The 27,492-nt window shown below is 35.2% G+C and overlaps 1 protein-coding gene across 1 annotated transcript in view; it reads left to right on the top strand.

The window, feature by feature from the left end:
• The first annotated feature begins 20,680 nt into the window (after positions 1 to 20,680).
• Positions 20,681 to 27,492, top strand: part of snRNP-U1-70K (small ribonucleoprotein particle U1 subunit 70K) — a 77,514-nt gene continuing 70,702 nt past the window's right edge. The window contains exon 1 of the mRNA XM_081727647.1: positions 20,681 to 21,079. Within this exon, the coding sequence (XP_081583773.1) occupies positions 20,936 to 21,079 (144 nt within the window). The 5' untranslated portion in view covers positions 20,681 to 20,935. The remainder of the gene's footprint in view (positions 21,080 to 27,492) is intronic.

Raw genomic sequence — 27,492 nt, 5'->3', positions numbered from 1 at the left:
GAAAATATCCGAAAAGCTAGACAAGGAAATTAATACAATTCTTTATTAAGGAGAGAAACAAATTGATAAGGAAATCGAAAACAAATTGTATTTGTGGAATAATATACTAAAACACATGTGGAAGAGCAAAAATATATAGATTCAAGATAATCTTCTGTATATTCATTTTTCTCCTGCACTATGATTATTTAATATCTTGCAAATATTTCATTATTTTTAAAGCCAAGAGAACATAAACAAACATTATGTTCTTCCATGTCTACTGTAAGTTTTTGTTTGTAGGGTCTATCTAAGGCGAAGAAGATGCTTCAGAACAAGTTAAGACTGTTGGTTTATGGTTTACGGAATGCAACATTCTTTTAGTGCGGTGGGGATTGTAACAGGGTGGAGAGTTGAAACCGAGGACAAAGATATCTGTGGAGCGAAAAAATATTTTGTACTGGATCAAAAGGTAAACTTAAAATTAATTTTCGAATATTTTCAGTGCTGGCAATTTCCACTTGCTGTCATAGCATTGCCACTATTTCTTGCTTATTATTGATTACGGTTAATAGCACAAACGAAATTTTCAATTGCACAATCCAGTACAAACGTAAAACAACGTTAAAGCCTGATTTGAAAGTTATTTGGGTGTATTTTGATTGGTAGTGATTTTCAGTTGACTGTCTAGCAGAATTTCTTCTATACATATTTCTGCAGGGGCAATGCTCCTCGAGTTCTGAGAGTGTCTCCCGGAGGAGACCAAAATAATAGTCTACAATATAATAATAAATAGAATAGTACCGTGTGAAAATAATATGTACCCAACCAAATACTAAGTGTGCCCCCCCCCCCCCGGAACATTTTTTCTGAAAGAAAGACTGCTGCCAAGTCAGCATCGCCACTTTCTTTCTACCCTTTCCATAATACAAACGGAAATTTGTTCGACACAATTCCGCACAATCGTTAACAAATCATTTTATCATTTTCAACATTTTGGAATATATTTTAAAGTAATGGGGATTTTCAGTTGACATCAATCCAGCATCGCCATTTTGTTTTACTACCATACATCCTTATCGGAAAAAAAAATATGAAATAGCACAATCCAGCACGAACGTAGCATAACTGACTAAAAGTAATTTCAAATCTCTTATGAAATATTTTAAATAGTCGGGATTTTTACTTGACTATCAACCCACCATTCAAACTTAATTTTGTTCATTATTCGTATGGTATCCCGGTATCCCGGTTAGTACCACAAATGAAAATTTCAACGGTACAATTCAGTATAAACGATTAACAATATTTAAGCCTAATTTGAAATTAGTTTTGGAATACATCTAGTTGTGGCGATTTTCACTTGACTGTGAAGCAAGTATCGCCACCTTTTCTCGCTTATTACATTTTCCGGTTCATAGAACAATCGAAAATTTTATAACCGTCACTAGGTTATGTAAGTAATTCTTGTAGACGCTCTGTATATTTAGGGACGACAGAAATCATTCTTTAATTCATACTTTATTTTTGCGACGCAAATAGTTTCTTTTCTTCGGTGGGAATTTCTAATAATTCAATTTGTTTCCCACGCAATAGAGCAAAAGAGTATTTCATCGTTTACTCATACATGTACCTGAAACGTTTTTTCACTGTGAGGGAATTTTAATGCGTAACACAGGCCACATTCATTATCTGAACTACATATGTGAACATCGTCTTTTTATTACTTGGTTCCTCAGAGTTTATCCCTTACTCATTAATATCCAAAGACTAGGTTCTGTAATTATTTGGAACTAAATTAAATGCTTTCTTCAATTGTTTATATAAATACTGCGGCAGGCGAGAGCCGACCAGATGCGAACTAGCCACAGCGTTAGAGATGCAAGGGCTCGGAAAAAAACCGGCTTTTTTGAAAAAAACTCGGTTTTTTCTGCTTCGCTTTTTTGCTTGGGAAATTTTGGGCTTTTTTCAAAATTCCGCTTTAAATTGATAAACGAGATTTTGTTTCGCTTCTCTATAACACAAAAGGTCATTTAATTTGTGGTTGATATCGATAATAATATAAAACCTCGAAAATAAACCATGAATTTCGAAAAGATATTTCAAACAGTTTTACTTCTCAACATATTTACATTATGAATTCCAAAGGATTAACCAATATATATATAATAAGATTTTTTTTAACCTCCTACATACAAAAGTAAGCAGGGTTGGCAAGAACCGTGGTTGTTTTTGAAAATGGCAAAACCTCGTTTTTTGGGGGAAGTTTAAACTAGTTTTTTTTTTTTTTTTTTGTTTAAACCAGGCTTTTTGGGGTTTAGATATTTTGCTTTATGTATTTATATTACATATTGACAGAAATAAGTTTGTTTCGCCTTGGTGTTATTATGCAACAATTGGGTTGTGCTGGAAGAGGTCACATAAGCTTAAATAAGTCCGGCCAGTAAATTTCTTAAATTGGGAAACTCCCACCCTAGCCATCGGGAAAATCCCGTCATTACTCCAAATGTAAAACAATAACGGAAAAATCCTGTTATTGCTTTGCATGTAAAATTTAAAGGTCAACATATCATAATCAGTACGCTAAAACTGAGGTATTAAATTACAAATTTAGTAGGTACATATCATTGAAAGTCCAATCTAAGCTAATGTTGGAAGCTACGTAGGCAATCGATAAATTTTGCCAATTTCTATCAATATATTTAACTAACCTTGGCTTTTTTATAGAACAACAGGCATTCAGGCATACAGAAATATACAATTTGGTTTCGTTTCGTATATTCAGGCTTAACATCCTTACGTTATCAAGAAGAAGACTTTTGCTTAAAGTGACATCCGAACCGCTACTTTGTTTACGCATGAAAGAAGGGTTGTGGTTCTACCGAGAATTGAACATGGGACACCTTGATTAAAAGGTGAAAATGAAATAAAACTAATGCGGATTGTTTGATGTGGGGAAACGTCACTATGAAGTTCACACGATTTGCATTTTTCGTTCTTTATATATATTTGGTTTAAACCAGTTGTTTACTTAAAAAAAGAAAAAAAACTAGCTGGTGTAAACCAGCCAACCCTAAAAGTAAATACTTATTTTTTAAAAAATACACAAATAACTAGCAAAATCCTATGTAGTATTTTTCAAAATGTTCCATACCATCTTTTTGGAACAAAATAAAATTAAAATAAAACATAAGAAAAATACTTAGATTTATATGATACACTTAAAGGCTGCACATCTAGAGCTTTTGGTTTTGTATATTCTTGAAATTCTACAGTTTTATATAACCGCCATCACGGTTTACTCAGTCCTCAAGTTTTCTGAATTTTTAACAAGAGGGATTCAACATATGAAGGGTATGAGGCACGAACATGGTAACCCACAATTTTACTATTTTAAGAAATTAGAGATTTTCTGCTGCACAATCCATTTTGAAAGTTGGAAAGCTAATTTTTCACAAAACTATTCATGAAGGATTAAACGAAGCGGTATGCGTTGCTGTCTATCTGGTGCTGCATAACTCAGTAATTGAAAATTTGTTAGTTATCATGTTCTTGGCTCACACCCTTCATATCATTATGGAAATCTCCTCACCCCACCACCACCCAAAAAAAAGGACTAAGGATTATATTTAACTTAAGATAAATACAACTGCACAACAAACATGACTGAGTGGAGCTTTTGCACTTCTATCGGGAAGTCCGGGATTCAACTCAGCATTCGACCATTCTAACAAAGCTTTTCTTCATTCCATCTGTGAAGTAGAAATAGTGCGTGTACTGTGAGTTGGCCGACTTCCTTTCTTATTGTTTTTAAATCGTCATTATTACTAATTACCAGCAGTGACGGTTTTGTGAAAGTTAGGGAGGCGGTCTTTCGGACTGAAGCCTGTTTCCCAAAATTACTTAATGTCTAAAACAAACGAAATATCTATTAGTGATGCCTTTACTCATAAACTTTAAGCTGCCTTCAAATAAAAATTACCAATGTTTAGAAAAACTAAACATTAGTAAGAAAAAGCACTCCCAAAATACTTTTCTGAATCCGCCACTGATTCTCAATATAAAATGATCTTCAATGAGGTTGTATCCGGAAGATTATCGCTAAATATATAAACGAAACGAAATATTAGTTATGCCTGTACTCATAAACTTCAAGCTCCTCCCAAATAAAATTAGGACATTTTAGAAAACGAAACAATCAGAGAAACCCATCCCAAAGTACGTTTCTAAATCCGCTACTGATTATTTGTATAAATTAGTATTCAAGGTTGTATCCGAAAAATTATTGCTAAATCATTGCACAGCTACAGTATAACAGAAATGTGGAAGTGCGGTTTGACGGATATATTGAAAAACGTACGCTTTGAAGGAATATATAGAAAAAGGTAAGTTTAACTTTTGCGCTAGAAGCTAGAGTAGGGGAGATGGTTGTACCAAGAGCATAGTGTACCTTGAGCCATTTCCAATATCCCGGAAGGTGCTGCTTTCTGGTGATCCAACACCGAAGTACAGTATTTATAACGAGATACTTTGTATCGGCTCATAATTACATATATCTCGGGCAGAAAGTGCTTTTACACAAGCACTATACCTGATATAATGTTAATCAAAAATAAAAAAAGAAGAATGTTTTAATATATATAAAGAAATATACATTATTGTTTAGTCGGTTGCTATGTCGTTGTTTATAGATACTCAGTTAACATGTTGGATTGCAAGTCGGTTTGTGTGAATATACATTGAAAAGGAGTCAAAGAATAAATTATTTAACATTCATCATAGACTTGTAATTTCAGTAGAAAAGGTGAGCGTATTAGTGAATATAACTTCAGAAGATATTTTAAGGTGAAAACGATTATTGTCACTGAAGATATAACGGAACCAGGGTTAACGACTACCTTTGGTGAGTCGTTGTAAAATTTTTGGTTTACCTCACCCGGGATTCTTGTAAATTCATATCCCGAAGTATAAGTAAGGGTGAATTTACCTTAGTAAGAAGGTTCATGAATACGAACTCAACTATTCTTAGAAGTGGTAGAGTAATTACAAGAAAAATCATGATTGGTGAGACAGTAGAGAATGAAACTGTTGATGATGCTAACAACGGGCAAGATATAGCTCCCATTACACCTGGAATGTCGACACTAGAGGACAGAATTCTAATAGCATTACAGCGACAGGAACAAAATTTAACTCAGATGTCCAAAGAATTAAAACAATTGGTACAGCAAAAATCCGAAGAGTTGAATGGACGATTAGAAACACAATATGAAGAATTGGGTGAATTGGGTAGGCAGTTAGAACAAATAGATAAAAAGTCCGAAGAAGCGAAACAATCTGTAATACAAGCCGTGGCAAACATCACGTTACAATTCGACGAGAAGTTAAAAAGATTATCTGACGATTGCAAGGATAATTACAATCATGTAATTCAAGAAGTTAATATTGTAAAAAAAAGATTTTGAAGTAATAGAATCTTCTGTTCGTCAGCAAAAGATTCAGGTGACAGATAATTCTAACCAAATACGTGCAAATGCACAATTGATATCTACCTTACAGGAAGAAATTAGGACGTTACAGATTAAAGACAATGCATATGACAACAACATGGTTAATGATCGTTTGGGGTTCCCTCATTCACAAGAGATGACCTCGCATTCACCGGAAGCAGATCGACAAGGACCTTGCGCTATCTCTTTTTCAAGTAATTCATCCGATGAGGATATTATTTTGGAAAAAATTCAACCAAGAAATACAGACGGGCGGAAAAGAGATGGTGGAACCACACATAACGCAGTAGGTAGAAATTTTCAATCAACACGAACACGAAACGGTGAAAGAAATGTAAAGTTAAGTGTAAAAATGAGCGAAATACGTGCTATGAGTAAGTTTAGTGGTAGATGTAATGAAAATGCTACTTCTTTTCTAGAAAAATTTCAGGACGAATGCAGTATAATCTGTATAGATAAATCTCAATATATGAAATTAATCCCTCATTTATTACTTCCACCATGTTCTTTATGGTTTAAGGCAGTACGTGAACACGTCAACACATATGAGGAATTCAAGGCAGCGCTGATTGCAAATTATGAGAATGACTTTTTACTTGCAAACAGAGATGCTACGATTAGAAATCAACCTTTTAATCCTCGCTTGCACAAATCTGTTGTTGATTTTGTTGTGAATATGTATAATGAATTAAAAACCGTAAACCCACTACAATCTGAATCTAGAGTGATCGCATCTATTCGAAATTTACTACCGTTTAAATTACAACAAATCCTGTTTTCTACGCAATGCATGAGTTTTAATCATCTATTGATGCTCGTTCAATGTTATGAAACTCAATACCAGGCACAGAGTCATCAAGCGGGAATAGGCAAAATTAAAAACAATTCAGATAACTTTAGATCAGTACCAGTCCGGAATCTAAATATCCGTATTGTAGACGATACGGAACATAACCCAAATCGAGTAAATTTAAACAATCAGAACAATCAGAGTAGGCAAAGATATGATGGGAACACACCTAACCTAACTAATCGTGACCATAATTATGTCAGACCATTTAACCAAAGTAGACTCAAAAACAGACGAAATACATGGCGAAATTCTAGAAATACTGAAAACTACGTTGATAGACGTAACCGTAGTTCAAGAGATGGCACTTCGTATCAAAATCAAAATAATGACACAATTCCTGTACAGAATAATAATGCGGGACATAATCTTGATTGTGCGGTACAATGTACTTTATTAGAACCATATACAAGTACGAATCTAAACTGATTGCAGTTGATGTGGTAGGGGTTAAACCCATATCAGCTATTGATTCTTATGAATATTTATGTGTGAAAATAAATTTAATTTCTTCTTTTCGTTCACTTGAACATGGCAGTACCTTTATTATATCTACCTTTGGTGAATCGTTGTGTTGTTATTGATTAAAAACAAAGGTTATTTATATTATATTGATTTATGTTGAAACTTTATTGTCAAAGATTATATTCAGTAGAAGGTTCATTCTGTTAAGCTAATTATCCGACGACTGTACTTATGTGTAACCTTATATGATATTTGGATAAGATTCTTTTGTATCATGACGCCTTGTTGATATGATGTATACTTTAAAATACCATCTTACGTAATTGTTATATAATGCGCCCTGGAAGGAGCAAACATCTTTTTTTTCCCATGACCGTTTTTAATGATGAATGAAATCGTTGATCATTGTAATTTGTGTTTTAAAATATAATTATCTCTTACACTTTTGATTTCGCATCCTTCGTTGATCGTATTAGCAAGCGACGACATTTTTAATGATAAAAATAATAATAATGGAATAAAAGTTTTATTGTAAATGTATTTATATGAAGGAAACTTAATGAAGCGATATATGAGGGGCGATCAAAATGTAAAGAATAGCACTATTCTTATGTCATTATTATAAACGGACCAGTGGTTCTTAAATATAAAAGTCAAGCTCCATTGTAACTTTTATATGTAGTCCCTTTATCGGGCGACATTTTATATAACGAGATACTTTGTATCGGCTCATAATTACATATATCTCGGGCAGAAAGTGCTTTTACACAAGCACTATACCTGATATAATGTTAATCAAAAATAAAAAAAGAAGAATGTTTTAATATATATAAAGAAATATACATTATTGTTTAGTCGGTTGCTATGTCGTTGTTTATAGATACTCAGTTAACATGTTGGATTGCAAGTCGGTTTGTGTGAATATACATTGGAAAGGAGTCAAAGAATAAATTATTTAACATTCATCATAGACTTGTAATTTCAGTAGAAAAGGTGAGCGTATTAGTGAATATAACTTCAGAAGATATTTTAAGGTGAAAACGATTATTGTCACTGAAGATATAACGGAACCAGGGTTAACGACTACCTTTGGTGAGTCGTTGTATATTCTTCGATGTGCAATTGTCCACCATTGCGAGTCTGGATGTGTTTCAGAAAGTGTTGTTTATGTGAGGAGAGAAAAACAATTTTCTACGGTCAAACTAAATTTTTCAGTGTTAAGTTGAATGAGTGTCGACTATGAATAAATAGACTAGGATTAATTTGAATATTGCCATCGAATGCCTCATCCATTGGTAAGTAAAATATTGGTGAAGTTCTTAGTCTTAGCTGTATTGTAGCATTTAGGTAGCCATCTTTGTTGAAATGTAGATGCTCATGTACCTTGGGCCAAAGCTACGTCGTGTACCATGGACCAAATTGATCGTGGTTCATGGTACAAGAGGTTACAAGATACTTTCTTTTTTTAATTTCAGGAAGACTTGTTGCCATAAAGATGCCACGTAGCAAATCTGGAAAGAAGAGAGATCCTGTGGATCCAACAGCCTTACGAAATGCTCTTGAAGCTATTCATTCCAATGATCCAAATAAGAAGATATCCTATAGCGAAGCATCGAAAGTATTTAATGTAAGCCGTTCTACTCTTACCCGACATTTACATAAATTTAAAAACAGTAAAGAGAAAGAATTCAAATATAAAGTGAATTATGCAGTGAAGAAAGTTTTTACAGAAGCCGAAGAAGAAAGTCTTGTAAATTATATTCTAACTTTTGCGAAAATGCAATACGGGCTAACTAAGAAACGTGTTAGAGTACCTGCATATAAATTTGCTAAAGTGAATGAGAAGAAGTATCCAGCAACATGGGAAGGAAATCAAATAGCCGGAGAAGAATGTATGCGTGCGTTTCTTAAAAGACATTCCATACAACTTTCGATAAGGAAACCCGAAGCAACTACCCTAAGCCGGGCTACCAGCTTTAATCGCCATAATGTTCAATGCTTTTTTACCAACATCAAAGACGTTCACAATAGATTTGGTCCCATTCCTCCCAAGAAGATCTGGAACTTGGATGAAACTGGGCTCAGCACTATCCAGGGACAGTCCAAAATAGTTGCCCCTAAAGGTGTCAAGCAGGTCGGTTGTGCAACATCAGGAGAAAGAGGTAACCTGGTCACTATGATCACGGCCGCCAACGCAGTTGGAAATTCAATTCCACCAATGTTATTTTTCCCCTGGATACACTTCAAGGACAGAATGTTATTTGGCAGTCCCCCAGGAAGTATTGGAGCCTCCAGTGTATCAGGATGGTCCAATGAAGAAACCTTTCTGAAGTTTTTTGGTAATTTTCTTACCTTCGTCAACTGTTCAAAGGAAAACAGTATTTTGTTAATTTTAGACAATCATGAAACTCATCTTTCTCCAGAATGTTTAGATAAGGCTTCAGCTGCTGGTGTAGTGATGGTAACATTCCCACCACACACTTCTCATAAGTTACAACCTTTAGATATTTCTGTTTATGGGCCACTGAAGGCATTTCATAATCAGGCTGTTGAGGAGTGGATGTATAACAATAAAGGGAAACCATTCGATATATATATATATATATATATATATATATATATATATATATATATATATATATATATATAGTTGCAGAGGCGCTGGGAATAGCATTTCCTAGGGCATTTACAGCAATCAACATATTATCCGGTTTTCGTAAGTCAGGGATATATCCACTAGACGTTCCATATATCCACCATGTGTTTTCAGTGACGACGATTTCCTGAGTTTATACGTTACAGATCAAGTCACAGAAACGCAGCCATCAGAAGAGGTTACAGTTGGTCTGGAGAATGAGAATGAGAAAATTGTGTACAAAGCATTCAGTTCGAAACATTTGGATGAATCAACTGCTAGGACAGCAAATGCACAAGACTACAATATTGAATCGGGCGCACCTGAGGCCAACAACACAATTTAGGAAAAATGTCACTCGAGAAATAATCCAGCCATTTCCAAAGGCTCCAGAAAGAAAAGCCAATGTTACAAGGAAGAGAAGAAAAACTATGATAGCGACGGACACGCCCGAGAAACAAGCTATAAAGGAGCAAAAAGAGAAGAAACGTGTGAAGAAAAGAGCAAAATATGAAAAAAAATCAAAACTCTATCAAAGTGGCCAGAAATTTAGGGTATATTTTCAAAACAAAGTCTGACAAACTTTGCAAGAAGGGCTCTAGTCATAAGATACACCATAGCGCGGAAGGGATGATGAAGAGAAGAAAAACAATGGAGACACAATCATCATCATCGTCATCATCAACATTATCTGAGAGTGAAGATGAATCAACATTTTCTCTTGTGCCTACAGATGATGAAGATAGTGCAGAGGAAGAATGCCTATATTGTTGCAGTTCGAAAGAGGCTGATTGTAGTGGAGAAAAAAGGTGTAGGTGCATTAAGTGTGGACGGTGGACTCACTATTTATGTGCTGGGTAGCAGGTCATGAGTGGAAAACTTATGTTTGTGACTTTTGTACATCAAACTAAGGTAAACTTTGTTTTGTTTAATGTTCAAAGAAAAGCTTCATTTCAAAAATATAATAAATAAATTAGTGTGTTAACTATAAGTTCGTTAAATACATGTCGTGAGTGGTGAAACTTATGTTTGTGACTTTTGAACATCAAACTAAGGTAAACTTTGTTTTGTTTAATGTTCGAAGAAAAAACTTCGTTTGAAAAATATAACTAGGAATGCAATGGATATACTCGATTGCAATGAAATGAGCTGAGCGAGCTTAAGCAACGTAATCAGTTTATTGTGACTTTTTAAAACAATCAGTATTTTTCATAACAATCGCACAATTCTTCGTCTTGACCTTTTGTTCCGGCTAAAAAAAGTTTAAAAAATCGTTAATTTGTTTTTAAATTGTGATTAAAATTGTAAATTTTTACGCTAAAAAAATAAAAGGGCTTCGCCGGAATTTTTGAAAATCACGCGCAGATTTTAATTGTTGTCAAAAAAATCACGTGAAAACTTTTTCCCCATGTTAAGTCTATGGAAGCGTTTTTCGGTGATTATTCCTCGATGGTACATCAGATTTTTGATTTCGACCTATGTTCTCACTCAGCACGACATACTCTATCAGCGTGCTAAGTTTGGTTGAGATCGGCCAAACGGTCTAGGAGGAAGCGTTTTTCGGTCATTATTCCTCGATGGTACATCGGATTTTTTATTTCGACCTATGTTCTCACTCAGCACGACATACTCTATCAGCGTGCTAAGTTTGGTTGAGATCGGCCAAACGGTCTAGGAGGAAGCGTGTTTCGGTCATTATTCCTCGATGGTATATCGGTTTTTTGATTTCGACCTATGTTCTTACTCAGCACGACATACTCTATCAGCGTGCTAAGTTTGGTTGAGATCGGCCAAACAGTCTAGGAGGAAGCGTGTTTCGGTCATTATTCCTCGATGGTACATCGGATTTTTGATTTCGGCCTATGTTGTCACTCAGCACGACATACTCTATCAGCGTGCTAAGTTTGGTTGAGATCGGCCAAACGGTCTAGGAGGAGTTCGCGGACAACCAAACGGCTAACCCGAGTATAAGAGCTTCGCTCGCTCAGCTCAATAAATAAATTGATGTATTAAATATAAGTTCGTTAAATACAGGTCGTGAGTAGGAAACTTATGTTTGTGACTATTGATTTGTATCTACGTCGTTTCTCAACAGCAAGGTTATAAAGAATGTTTGTGACTTTTGTACATCAAACTAAGGTAAATTATGTTCAAAGAAAACTTTGTTTGAAAAATATAATAAATAACTTATTGTGTTAAATGCATTATTTTCTTTTCATTGAACCTTCTTTTTAGTGTGGCCCAAGGTACAGGACGGCTGTCCCAAGGTACATGAGCATATTGTACCATGATCCATTATGCAGAGTAATTTATATTTTGCTATGAAAATTTTGTAAGGTGTGATTTGCGATTACTTCTAAGGTAAATAGATTCAAGAATGATTGGAGATTTAATTGACCTCGAAAAACTTGCATATATGATATTAGGAACGACGTCATTTCAATTATTTTGAAAAGTGGCTCAAGGTACAACGATCTCCCCTACTAAGCTCTTAGAAATGAAACACGGATGACAAACTGAAATGATCCCGAGAAGAAAAAAATGTCGACAACTCAAAAGTTAAAATAAAGTTAAATAGCTTCTAAAATTGCCCTCAAATACTACATTCTTCACGTTAGCTTTAATTCGTAAAACATGTGCTCCATCCATCTTGCTGGTGAATTTTAGAGCGAAATATGGCATTTAGGTCATGGAATTCTTATCTAACTATAGAATATACTATAAGAAAGCTATTTAGATAGAAAAATCATGAAAATGAAAAAAGCCAAAATTTCCAAAATTCTCGTTTTTTTCCCAAAAAAGCTGGCTTTTTATGTAAAAAAAAAAACATCGATTAAAAAAAGTTTTTTTTTTTTTTTTTTTTTTTTTTTTTTTTTTTTTTGCATCTCTACATAGCGTCCTCAGATCATCGACAAGCAATGGCATTCAGCCAGTTTTATCTAGAAGTTCTCAGGCTCGAACGACTCGCCGGCGCCAACCATATTGCTCAGCCACTTTTTATCTAGAAGTTTCCACGATAAGGTTATCGCAGTTTCCTTCTACGTTGTGGGCAGTGAACTGTGAATTAACGCAAATTATTTTAACATTTACTTTTCATACCCATACAGGTGGTTTAACCTAATCACATTTTAAAATGAACTACCAACATTGACCAGTTGGTCAATCCAGCTTACGACCAGAACACCTGAACTCTAGGAGTCTTCTCCACGCGTCAATGTAGCCAACACGTTCGTTTAACTCAAGATAGAATTACGCAAAGGGGCATGAGCTAGTAGCCGATCAAAGATTGAATAGCGGCTAGCCCCCACTTAGTGAAGTCCTGGGTCTGCTGACCTTGTTCGTATAAGTAGTACGGGTCCTCCAATGTCCTAATTCTACATTGTGACTCCATATATGTGTTCTGCTAGATATGGACTTTTCTCGCAGCAGCCAGGAATTTACGTCGTGGGACCCACAGTGTTAACCCCCACGTCTGTTAGTAAGTGGTATGAAAAAAGTGTTTATGGCGAACCCCAAATATAAAGTTTCATCTACATGTGTGTGATACAAATCTAAAGGGCTATAACGTCATAAAATGTGAAGTGTAATTTTCTGTTTGTAGAAATAGTTGAGTGTTTACGTTTATATCAGTGTTTAGTGTTGTGATTGTTTTCCTCCTACATTTTGTTTTTACACATAATGCATTTAGTGCACATAGTATTATTCTATTGAATATGTTTTTGTTGCGTGTATGAATGATATTTTTGTGTGTCAAGGTCTGAGCGGTCATCTGGATGTCCGTGAGGATTTCGAGACGAGACATCCTAACCTCTCGGTACTTGATGCTCATCTTGTTATTGGGACCAGAGGGATATCCAAGAAAATTCTGTAATCTCGTTTTGATAATGTTCTTTTTAAGCCTTAACCAGGTAAGTTTAGATCTGAAAATTCTCGTTGGTGGGACAGCATGTGTGCAGATCCGGAAAGCGCTTACAATTTCAAGGCACAATCCAGCTCAAACGTAGCACAATCATTTGAAACAGTTTCGAAAGTGTTTGAAATATATTTTACATAATAGTGATTTTCACTTGACATCAGGCCAGAATCGCCATCTAATTCTGATTAACACTGTGATTATTGGTAAGAAAATATTATAAATCCCAACAGCACAATTCAGTACAAACATAGCACAACTGATTAAGCGTAATTTGAATTAATTTGGAAATATTTTGATTGGCGGCGATTTTCAATGACGATCAAGCAACCATCGCCACTGTATTTCGTTTATTATTTATTTCGGTTGATAACGCAAATGAAAATTTGAACAGGAATACTCTAATATAAACATTATAACACTGATAGCGTCGAAAGAAAATGACTTGCAGGAAGCACTTTTAAATCTAAATGACCAACTGGAAAAAACGTGCAAATTGAATATAAGTAAGAAGAAAACATAAGTGATAAAGTGCACAAGAGGACGATAGGAAGGAGCAAACGTATGGCTAGATGAAGAGAAAATTGAAGACGTTAAGACGTTCCCCTATTTAGGAAGTCTAATATCCTCGGACGGAAGAAGTGAAAAAGACGTAAGTTCCAGAATAGCTCAAGCTAAACAAGTATTCAACAGGAAAAGAGGACTACTAACATCAAGAAATATGTCGTTGGACGTTCGTAAACGATTCATTAAGATCCCTGGTGTGGAGGGTGACACTTTACGGATCAGAAACATGGACATTGAGAAAAGCTGAAATATCCAAGCTGGAAGTATTTGAAATGTGGTGCTGGCGCCGAATGCTGCGCATATAATGGACCCAAAGGAAAAGGAATGAAGACGTACCAAAGGAAGCTAATGAACGACGACAGATCATGAAGACAATAGGAAAAACAAGAAACAGCATGATCGGCCATCTCATTTGGCAGTCTGATTGGACCGTGTTGATAGAGGGAGAGGCAGAAGGAAAACCAGAAAGAGGAACACCAAGGAATAATATGTAGGTGTAATTAGGAAGAAAAGACTTCATCGAAGTATATAAAAAGCTCTTCCAAGAGAGAAAAAAGTTTTAAAATTTCCGTGCTGCCCGCCAACCTATGGTTGAGGTAAACAGCAATAAGAACAATCATTTTGAATCAATTTTGAAACTTTTGAGATATTTTACGTAATGGCGATTTCCATTTGACGTCAAGCCAGCATCGCCATCTATTATTTGATTAACATTCTGATTATAAGTAGGGGCCGCGGTGGCTCAGTGGTAGAGCGTTAACCTCTGATGCATGGGGTCCCTGGTTTGATCCCAGCTCTCGCCAAGTCAACTTTATGGTGGACAAAAACCGTGTGTGGATGGGTTTCCTCGGGTTCTCCCGTTTCCTCCTCACTTTCTTCATTTCACCATTTCATCGTTAATTTCTTTTAGAGTTGCCAACTGGCCGATTTTTCCCCGGCCTGGCCGGAAATATTGATGTTATTTCGGTTAAAACTGGTGACCAGTACAAACTCCTTACCAGCCCCTTAATGACAGTTTTATTTCAAATTTGCATCTAGTTTGGAACAATTTCATCTAGTTTGACGTATAGATTTAGAAAGTAACTTTCATTCTGTAATTCCAAAGCAGTTACCTTTCACCATATATCAAGTATTAATGTATTTTTTCATTTGTTTAGATAATTTTAAAGAGGTGACAGGGACTATATTAGGAAAAATTTAAAATTTACTTATAAGGAATTTTATATATTTATTAAAAGTGAAAAAGGACTTCTTAAAAGCAATTTCCTATACTAGTTGAAGTATAAATTTAAAGAATACATTTCATTTTCCAAACCCAAAATTGTCACGTAAAGATTAATATACTTTTGCTCATCTGTTTCGATGATTTTAAAGAAATGGCAGTTATACTGCTTGTAGACGATCCAAGAAAGCTTGAACAAGAGTCTTGTTCAAGACCATTCAAGACTATTTGATGAAGAAGACGTCAGCACTGACGTAAATTTTGTCTTGAATTTAATAGTTTCGTTCAAGAGATTTCTTTTCGGTCCTGTTCTAAACAATCAAATTCAAGAGCATTCATTAGCCAATCAGCCCTCGAATTGGGTGCAGGGAAATACAAAACAACTATGATGGCGTCGTAAAACAGAGCGGCAGTTGTTGAATAAATATCTTTTATTGCCCTTTTCCATAATTATCTGATGCTCAAAATGTGCTTATAAATAAACAAAAACAAATATCAGTGCTAGAAGATATTGTTTGTATTTTACTTGATAATATACAAGATTTATGTAGTTACAGTGCTTGCATGCCCATAACTATTGTTAAATTTCGAGGCATTGATAGATATAAGTATTAATTTGAGAATATAATATACAAGAATATCGGGATATATTAAGAAAGAAGAGTTCATCAAATGAAAAATATATGTCTGATTTTTCTTGCTTTAATAAGACGTTTTGTACTCTTATTAATCTGGGATAATAAAAAATAATTGCGTATAGATTGATATTATGCTCGCAAACTTAAGTACCCTGAAAATTATTACATGTTGTCCTATTCTAAAATATACATTTATTTTATTACGTAATTCATACTTGGTATTCAAGAGTTATTTCTTAATGTAGGAGTTGCTTTAATGCGTGCACGTTAATTTTACGAGGACTTTCCCATAAGGTACAAATGCGCATCAACACATATGCTATTTACACGAAAATGAAAAAAAAAAACTCACTAAAATCGAGAATGCTATTTAACAGTGTCAGGGCAGGAACGTAGAAAGGGGCTCACGCGAGAGTACGTCCGTCGGGAGCAGACGTCATCGACGGAGGTTATAGTGCTAGAAACATAAGAATAAGAATAGTGCAACAAACCCTTGACATCGTATTCACTCATTTGAACTCAACTATAGCCCTTGTAATGATTGATACTGGTAACACTAAACTTCTAAACATAATTGTTTCCTACATTATACAGACATGTTCCAACAGTGGAATTTATTATCCCAAACAATCCTCATTCATACGAACTCGCACATTTTATTTGTTTGACTGGCTATTCTTAACCAGTACCAAATATGGGATAGGTTTGTGAAGAAAGTCTGATGCACCATGCACAGTAAGTCCATTGGCGAAGATATTTATTATCATTGCTTCGTTTGGTTTCCTGCGTTTTCAGCATTTTCTTTAAACAGTCTTCAACGCCATAGTATTAATAACATCAAAAGGTAGTCATTACCTCGCGATACAATTTTGGGAAACAGTTCAGTTTTCTTCTTTTTGAGTGTGATTCTGCCATCAGTACGCCATTTGAAGAATCGTTTTTTTTTTTTAAAAAAAAAAAAAGCTTAGTACAGGGACTTAATATCTAAGCAGCACTTTACTCTTTTAACTTAAGCTAACCTAACCCGTTTTTAATTTAAAAAGAGCAAAATACTTAGTGAAAATTTGAAGGGCTTGCTACTAAATGAATTGACCTGTTTTCGAAGCGATTTAATATATGGGTAATCTATTAAATTCCAAATGCCTGCAGAAAGATAGGAAAGATATGCTAATATTATAGCTATTCACGCGCAGGTCCCAACGCAGTTTTGCTTTCATTTGTGTTCATAGTTTCAGTAACTTGTTTTGGACTACCACTTATCAACAAGTATATAAAACTTGACTAAATATCTCTATGATCGTGTAAAAGTTGTTTCAAGACCATTCGAGACTCTTGTTCAAGTGTCTTGAACAATACTTCTTTGAACGTGTAAATTTGAAGTATTGAATGGTTTTGTTCAAGCTTTCTTGGATCGTCTAGAAGCAGCATTACTTGTAAATACAATAAATTAGGCTTATTAGTGAATGTACTAAGGATATGGAAATTAGAGGTGCCAATGCGCTCTTTTGTTCACGATAGTACGTTTCCTTCCCATGATTGGGTTCTAACAGAGATATTTCATACTTATGCTTCTTGTACAGGATCCAAGAAAGCTTGAACAAGACCACTCAATATCTCAAATTTACACGTTCAAAGAAGTATTGTTCAAGACACAAGAACAAGAGTCTCGAATGGTCTTGAAACAACTTTTACATAATCATAGAGGTATTGAATCATCTTTTATATAATTATTGATAGGTGGCAGTCCAAAACAAGTGACTGAAACTATGAAAACAGATGAAAGCGAAACTACGTACTGATTTAGTTCAGAGCTGCGCATGAATAGCTATAATATTAACATATCTTCCCTAACTTTCTGCAAGCATTCGGAATCTAATAGATTACCGGTATATTAGATAATTTAGAAAGCAGGTCAATTCATTTTGTACCAACCCCCTTCGAATTTTCACTAAATATTTTGCCCCTTTTAAATTAAATTCGGGTTAGGTTAGCTTAAGTTAAAAGAGTAAAGTGCTGCTTAGATATAAAATCCGGGTACTTTTTAAAAATCTGTTTCATCAAATGGCGTTCTGATAGCAGAATCACACTCAAAAAGAAAAAAATTGAAGTGTTTCCCAAAATTGTATCACGAATTAATGACTACTTTTTGATGTTATTTATGCTATGGCATCGAAAACTATTTAAAGAAAGGGCTGAAAACGCAGGAAACCAAACGAAACAATAATAGTAAATTTTTTTTTAGCCACTGAACTTACCGCCCATATCTGCATCAGACTATCTTCACAAACTTATACCATATGTGGTGCTGGCTCAGAATAACCCGCCATACAAATAGTAATTTTACTGTTAAAATGTGTGAATGGATATGAAAGAGGGTTGTTTGGCGGAGAAGAGAGAAGGAATAATAATTTACACTGTCGGAACATGCCTATATAATGTAGGAAATAATTATGTTTAGAAGTTTTAATGTTACCAGTATCAAATCATTACAAGGGCTGTAGTTGAATTCAACTGAGTGAATACGATGTCAAGGGTTTGTTGCACTATTCTTATTCTTATGTTTCTTGCACTATAACCTCCGTCGATGATGTGCCTGCTCCCGACGAACGTACTCTCGCGTGGGCCCCTTTCTACGTTCCTACCCTGACACTGTTAAATAGCATTCTCGATTTTAGTGGGGTTTTCACTTTCGTATATTTGGCATATGTGTGGATGCGCATTAGTATCTTCCGGAAAAGTCCTCGTAAAATTAACGTGCACGCATTAAAGCAACTCCTACCGTAAGAAACAACTCCTGAAATACTACATGTGAATTACGTAATAAAATAATTGCATATTTTATAATAGGATAACATGTAATAATTTCCAGGGTACTAAAGTTTGCGAGCATAATATCAATCTGTACGCAATTATTTTTTTATTATCCCAGATTAATAAGAGTACAAAACGTCTTATTAAAGCAAGAAAAGTCAGATATGTATATTTTTATTTGATGAACTCTTCTTTCTTAAGCTAACCAGATATTCTTGTATATTATATTCTCAAATTAATACTTATATCTATATCAATGCCTCAAAATTTAAGAATAGTTATGGACATGCAAGCACTGTAACTATATCAATCGTGTATATTGTCAACAAAAGTACTAACAAGATCCAGCGCAGATAAGCATACTTTGAACATCAGATAATTAAGGAAAAGCGTAATAAAAAGATATTTATTCAACAACTGCCGTTCTGTTTTGCGACGCCATCAGAGTTGTTTTGTAATTTCCTGCACTCAATCCGAGCACTGATTGGCATTGAATGCTTTTGAATTTGATTGTTTAGAAGAGGGCCGAAACGAAGTCTCTTGGACGAAGCTATTGAATTGAAGGCAAAAATGACGTCAGTGCTGACGTCTTTTTCATCAAATAGTCTTGAATGCAAGGATGTTATAAAATAGAGGATCTGCCCATACGTATCTTCATCATTTGATCTCAATGAAACCAAAAGCAATCGAGCATCGTCTGAGCTGGCACGTCTGATTGGTTACTCTCGTTTCCTCCATGATTGTTGGCTCGAAACATCGCGATCTTAGTGGCGCGGAGTGGGCATAGTAGGTGTGGCGAAGCTGTGACGTATGGCTTCACGATTTTCTTGTATGGCATATCCTCTATTTTATAACATCCTTGCTTGAATGGTCTTGTCTTCAAGCTCTCTTTTCTTGTCTTCTTCACCGTTATCGGTGTTATTTAATGGAGCATCAGCTTTAAGCCAAGTATGCTAAAAATGTGAGTAAATTGAATTATTTGTATTGCCATTGTAAATAATTTTACAAATGGCGAAAGCCGCCATTTGCATTTTTGGAAGACTTTCTAGTCGTATTACCTGCTACATATAGTAATAAATATGTATTTAAATATAAATTGTTAGTTATGTGGTTTGAAGTATAGAAAAAACAATTAGTCAAATCCAGGTAAAAATTGTAAGGTCTTAATGAGGTGTGAAAATGGTCAAAATCGAGTAGGAGTTCCAGCGGGAAGAAGAAGGCCAGTTACCCAGATGTTCGGGGTGAAAATGTTGGATAAAGTGAAAAATAAATGAAATGAGTACGTGTACAGTAATTGCGAATGTGTGTAAATGTTTTCATGATTATGTGTAAGTTGTGTAAATGGTGAACGATGCATATTTTCCACTTTAACCACTTCCTCTCCGGCAGCTCACTTGAAGAGATGTTTACAGTTTAACACTCACCGCGGAACTCCCCCAAGCTTTCTTGAATCGTCTATAGGCAGATCTATATCATAGGGAATTTTGAGGGAGTACAGGTTTTTATTTTCCAGTATTTGCAACCCTATTTCTCATCATCACCGTCTCCTTTAGGTTAGCCAGCATAACCATGGGACTTAAAACTCAAAAATTTCATTTCATTTTTCTGATTATGAGTAAGAAAAATCTCAATAATACAATCCAACACAAAGATAGCATTACTGATTAAATATAGTTTGAAAAAATTTTGATTAGTGGCGATTTTTACCTGACTATCAAATTAACATCGCCAGTTCATTTCGTTTATTATTTATTCCTGTTGATAGTACAAACGCTAATATAAACTATCCATAGTATTCTTTGCAAAATTACACGTGCAGCAACACAAAACATCGCTATACGTAACTGCTATGCCAATATTCGCAAACCAAATAACAGCGTTCGTTGCGCAAATTTTTACGGAATGAGTCCAAATAATAATAGGTATTACATACGTTGCACACAAAATTAGTGAAGAAACATTTTGTATCTGGCTACATCCTAGTAGGACGCGGAAGGATATTTAGATATCATTGAATAAAAAAAAATACGAAAAGGTGTTTATAAATTAAACTTTGAGACATTGATATATATACATGTTCTTTTTTATTATTTTAATTATTGACGTGAAGAGTTGCATGCGTTATCATTTGTATTATCTGAGCGATACGTAAGTAAATTATTAGCGGAAGATTGAAGCACGAAGTAGCGAAGAGGTTACGCACACGCAGAAAACAAAAATGGCTGACAGGAGGTGAAGATAGCATAAAGCGTCTGTGATGAAGTATTGATCGCGGACGTCAATTGCTGGCGTTTATAGCACGAGTTTGATAGTAGATTTGTTGCTTCTGAATATCCAGGTTCAAAATGACACAGTTTCTTCCACCCAATTTACTTGCTCTTTTTGCCCCTCGTGATCCAATTCCTTATCTTCCACCAGTAGACAAATTACCTCATGAAAAGAAAAATCGTGGATATATTGGAGTAGGCGGCTTTCTTGATGAATTTGAGGTGAGTATTTATTTTATAACATCCTGAGGGGGTTTGGATTTGTAATAGGTATGCATATAGCTTAACGTGAATGTTGAATATTATAATATTGTAGAGTTCCAAAGGAATTAATTTTCACGCCTATGCATTTAGAACATAGTTAACAATTTTATGCTCGAAGTTAGAAAACAAGGCATTAATTGCTGTGTCGCCGGACCAATTTGAAAATTAAAAGATGTACTGCATTCGGTTATATTTGATTGGATTACATTTAGAGTGTTACTTTAGGCATGCAGTATTACTATATGGATCCATAGTACAATCTATGGATCCCTATAGTAAAAGTGTACCTCCGCGAAATAGCCCATCCACCTTCATGTACAGTGCCAATTACAACTTCAAGAACAACCAACGAATGTAATCATTTCCTTAACTTTTACTATTCCCCTTACCTGACTTTCACTCATTCTTCCTCACAATTTTTCAGTTAACTAGGTAAATTTCCTAAATTTGGTGTGGCGATACAGCACTTAACCGCAAAATATTTAGTGATGGTCGTAGCAAACATTTTATAAAACGAAATATACGGAAGTTCGAGTAATATTCATAGGAAGCGAGTGAATGACAATGCTACGTGGTATTCCGTAGCATGGACGATAGCACTTTCGGGTGCATTGGCGCGTACAAATTTACTTTAGGCGCGCCTCTATAAAGAATTGTTAAAAAAAAATTAAAAGTTCTTTCACTAATTTCCTTTTTATTGTTCCCCAAAAGGTTTCCAGTCGGCGACATGAAAATATCTCGCTTCGTATGGATAAAATTCAAGGGGGTAACCAGAAGTAATTGTTGAAAAATTACAATTCTTTTATGATTTGTGTATAAATACGGCTTTCGGATGTGTAGTATAAAAACGAATGCAAAAACAAACGAATCTGCTAGGTGACCACTAAAAAGCATGTATACTATCTGACAGTCAAAGCAGGGCGAAGCGGGTGTGTCTAGGCGAAGGGAGTAGAAGCGTCAGCGATGGTGGATATGCGTGGAAGCGAGTTATTAGAAAGAAGTTTGTTTTGACAATAGTACGAGTTTCAGTAGTATTTGTGATGGTTTTATACTAGTAACGCTCCGCTTATAAACACAAAATGCAGATTTTTTAACTGCAAATATATGCCGCCAGTGGAAAATAGCATCCGAATGGAAAATAACCATCTTTCATATGCACTCCATTACTTTATCCGTCGTAGAACACTTGTAATCATTTTAGGCTAGTAATCCTGCACTTGTAAACCTAAAATACAGGTTTGTATTTCATGCTTTGATCTGCAGAAATTTGTTCCTTAAAGACATATCTTTTCATGCAAAGTATTGAATCTTAAATGTAAATCTTTCAGAAACGTGGGATGCCAAAACTACATCTGCACTATATTGCTTATATATTAAAGAATGTTGGGTCGCATTGGTAATACTACGTTCGATCCTGAAAATGATGGTCTAACACTTTTTTTTTTTTTTTTTTGTGCAATTGTGTGCAGATTTATAATATGCGTGCGAAGTTATATACCGTTGTTATATTGTTTCCGTGTCTTCTGATTACTTCTACTAAGTACCATGGTAGTGGTGACTACTTAAAGCATAAAGTTTGCTTTTCATCTAGGAAGCACTTTTTGCCGGAAAGTTCTGGTAGAACCTAACAGAAACTCAGGCATTACTCCTGTATCGCCGGACCAATTTGAAAATCGAGAAAATGGACCAAATTGTACTGCTTTCGGTTATATTTGGTTGGATTACATTTAGTTACCTTAGAGTACGTTATTAGGCGTGCAGTTTTACTATATTCATCCATACTATAAGTAGTAGTAGGAGGAGGAGCGGATTAGAAGCCCCGCAGGGAACTGTTCTCGACATGAAATGAGCAAATTAAAGACTTGTCCAAATTTTTCTGTACATTTTACAATCTATGGTTCCGTTTAGCAAAACAAGTGTACTCTCCGCGAAATAGTCCATCCGCCTCCACATACAGTGCCGCTTACAACATCAAAATCAAACAAATACGACCACTTTCTGAACTTTTACTATTCCCCTTCTCTGACTTTCGCTCATTATTCCTCACAAACTTAAAATATCTCCAATTGCCCTGGTAAATTTCCTAAAATTGGTCCGGCGATACAGCAGTTAACCTAAAATCAGTATCGATGCCTAATGTTAGTGTATGTCAGGATGCGAATTAGGCGATTTTTTTCAGAGGAAGGGGAAGATAAAGTTTTAAAAAAAAGTTTAAAACAATTTGATATAATCATGCCAACCCTACTCATAACGATTTAACTTAACATACTTGTTTGAGGTTTTTGGGAAAAAGTACACCAGTATTATATCATTTTTATCCTAACCTACAGCAGCAGTAGACCTTAACACTTCCTTATACAGCTTGCAACACACACCTAACCTAACCTAACCTTCCTTTCTGCTGGTTTGTACACAATATGGCAAATACAATTTTATAAAAAAGTTCTGTACAGAGTATTCATATATTGTTGAACTACGATATGCCATATAAAATATGTTAACGTACTAAAAATAAATTCTTTGTAACGAAATGTCACCACATTTACGTACAAAAATAGTGCGGAAAAGCATCGGAAGAACACAGTACAATAATACAACGTACACCCCTATGAGTTCCCTATAGGTAGATAGTCACAAAACACTGAAAAAAATTTACGTGCCATAGTTTTTTTCTGGCAGCCATTTTTAAAATCGCGGTTGGGCAAATTTTAATAAAAAACGTGGTTTCCGAAAACTTTACTTGCTAAGCTATCTTTAAAGATATCAGAATAATTAAAAAAAAAAAAATAAATAAAAAGTGTATTCAGCATGAAATTAATTTTAGGTATACATTATTTTAATTTTTGTATCATGCAAGAGAGTCGGTCAAATTCTTTACTGGAAAAACTCGGAAAAATGTATAAATCGTTAATTTTGAAAACCATCAGTTTTATGGAGGAAAGGAGACTCACTAATGATATGTTGTCTCTGTATTGAATACTTATATAACTACCTGCAGTATAAGTTTCAGTCCTGAAAATGCACGCTTTTTTTTTTTTTCTCGAGCTTTTCCAAAATGACCGAAAAACTTAAAACGTCAATTTTCTCAGGTCAGTATCTAAAAAGGGACTGAATGAAAATAACTGAAAATTTATAGAATGTTCTTTGTACAAATAGAAATATCGCACAAAAAAAATTATGACTGAGACACAACTACATTTAGAGTAATAGAACAGTGAATTTCAGGAAAAACGCTACCATTCTACACTCTCTTGCAGTGCCAAGATAGCAAACTAGTGCTTGTTTAAATCATTACTTGAAGAAATAATTTTCTCCAAAACAATTAACTTATATTTTGTTATTTAGGCCTACCTTATATGTATAATTAAAACTAATTTAAAACTAGAAGTAATATACAGCGTGGTCCAGAAGTGTCGAAAGACCTAAATAAAATGCAAACCGTTCAGAATTGGGGAAAAGAGTGATGATAACAGACGAAGGGAAAATCTTTTGAGATATATGGAACCATTGGCCGCCATCTTGAAATGGCGTGTGATACATCAAATAGGACTGAATTTTTTCCAGGAGTCCAGTGGTGGAATGTTTTGAGCTCTACGAGCAAACGTTGCAAACTTTTAGCCGGTTTTCTTTTGTTTCAGGAGTCGTCGGACGGAATGGCCCTAACAAGGGATGAGCGGATAGAAATGGTGTTGATCTCAGGGGAGCGCAGCAGCAGACAGATCGAAACGATTTCAACATTTGTCACTCAGATCGGGAGCCCATTTCCCACAGTGCAGTGTGAAAAGCTATTAGCGAAATTTAAGGAAACCGGGTCGGTGGAAAACAAACCAAAAGCAAGCAGACCTAGCACAGCGACGGACGAAGCGACATTTACTATTGTGTTGGTATCATTCGCGAAAAGTTCACCCGCAGGTCCCATCGCCTAGCCCAAGAATGTGGTGTATAGCGTACGTCCATTCAGAAAATCGTATCTGTGCATAAGTGGCACCCATACAAGATACAGCTATTCCAGCATCTAACCGAGGATGATCCAGACCGCCGAGTCGAATTCTATAAGTAAGCCGCGGCACAAATCAGACAGCAGGGTGTCTATCGGTCACGAAAGTCACGAAATTTAGCTTGTGGGTCACGATTTTTTTTTTTTTTTTTTTTTAACTATAAATGTAAGTACAGATTGGAAAATTTCGTTCTACAAAACGTCCAAATTCACCACCAAAACTGTCTGTGGTCAGCTTTATACGCTACTAAATCGCAAGCAAAGTACGTTTCTATCGCATGGATGAAAATTTGGCCTAATTTGCACCCAAATTTGCTCTTGAAAATGTTAGGAAATTCCATGATTTGGTGAAGAAAAGGTCACAAAAAAAGTCACGAAATTTCATTGTGTCGGGCAAAGTGAAGAAGCACAATCACCGATATTGGTGTAACAACAATCTACATTAGTACGACGATTCTCGGGTCGTTGGCTCTGACAAAATGATGATGCGGTGCGGGTTGTATGGTACCCGTGTGGTGGGTCCATTCTTCATCGAGGACGATTTAAATGCAATTACCTACCTTAACATGCTTGAGGAAGAGATCCTGCTGTCCGCCGCATTAGAGGATGGTTCTTTCCCTTTGTTCTGTCAACATGACGGGGCACCACCTCATTTCGGATTATGTGCTCGTGAGTACCTCGATGAGAAATTCCCACAGAAATGGATAGGCCGGCGAGGACCTGTGGAATGGCCACCGTGTTCCCCAGAACCCATATCATTGGATTTTTTTCTCTAAGGCTACGTGAAATCCGTTGTCTATTCTACTAAGATCAGTGACATTAACCACCTTCAACGCAGGATTATTGACGCGTGTGCCAGCATTCTTGAGGACTGTGGGAAGGGTAACGGAGGACTGGCAGCAGCGGATACATTTGACGATTGCTCACAAGGGACGGCACATTGAACAATTGCTGTAACATTGGTCAGTGGGCCACCCATTGCTCGTAGTGTTATCGGGTAAAAGTTTGCAAGTGCAGAAAATCGGGTAAAAGTTTGCAACGCTAAGAGCTCAAAACATTTCCCACTGGACTCCTGGAAAAAATTCAGTCCTATTTGATGTATCACACGATAGGGTTCCCATTTAAAAAAGTTCCCACCATTTCAAGATGGCGGCCAATGGTGCCATATGTCTCAAAAGATTTTCCTCTCGTCCTTTATCATCACTTTTTTCTCAATTCTGAACGGTTTGGATTTTATTTGGGTGTTTCCACACTTGTGGACCACCGTGTATATTATTTCTAGTTTTAAATCGGTTTTAATTATATATATAAGGTAGGCGTAAATAACAAAATATGTTACTTGTTTTGGAGAAAATTATTTCTTAGTAAAAGTAATGATTTAAACAAGCCCTAGTTTGCTATTTTGGCACTGCAAGAGAGTGTTACTGAAATTCACTGTTCTATTACTCTAAATGTAGTTCAGTCAGTCTTTTTTTGAGATATCTCTATTTGTACACGCAACGTTCTGTAAAATTTTCAGTTATTTTCATCCAGTCTTTTTTTTTTTTTTTTTTTTTTTTTTTTTTTTTTTTTTTTTTTTAAGATATTGACCTGAGAAAATTGACGTTTTAAGTTTTTCGGTCATTTTGGAAAAGCTGTAGAAAAAAAAAAGTGCATTTTCAGGACTGAAACATACTGCAGTTAGTTATATGAGTATTCAACACAGGAACAGTATCTCATTAGTGACTCTCCTTTCCTTCATAAAACAAATGGTTTTCAAAATTAACGATTTATACATTTTTCCGAGTTTTTCCAGTAAAGAATTTGACTGACTCTCTTGCATGATACAAAAATTAAAATATTGTATACCTGAAATTAATTTCATGCTGAATACACTTTTTTTTTTTTTTTTTTAATTATTCTGATATCTTTAAAGATAGCTTAGCAAGTAAAGTTTCCGGAAACCATGTTTTTTATTAAAATTTGCCCAACCACCATTTTAAAAATGGCTGTCAGAAAAAAACCTATGGCACGTAAATTCTTTCAATGTTTTGTGACTATCTACCTATAGGAAACTCATGATTTTAAAAAAATCAGGAAAATAAAAAATGTTGAGCAACAATTTTCTTTAAAATTGGGTGATTTGAAATGGATTGACCCTCATTTGTAATCATCAACGTTTCCTTTATCCTAGCCGGCATAAACGTGGGACGTAAAACTTAAAGATTTAATTTCATTTTCAATTAGCAGATCGAGTGCGAAAATTTGGTCACATAATATTTTGTTTCAGTGCTGTAGTATATTCGAGTTTTAGATTTCAGATTTAACATTGGATAGTTACGTGTTTATTGTATACTATATACAATCAGTCTACTAACTTCCGAAACATAGAAAA

Source organism: Thermobia domestica, chromosome 10 (assembly GCF_964235325.1).
Source record: "Thermobia domestica chromosome 10, izTheDome1.hap1.1, whole genome shotgun sequence".
Lineage (NCBI taxonomy): Eukaryota > Metazoa > Arthropoda > Insecta > Zygentoma > Lepismatidae > Thermobia > Thermobia domestica.
Note: the sequence above shows the minus strand (reverse complement) of the source record. Positions and strands in the feature narration are given on the sequence as shown.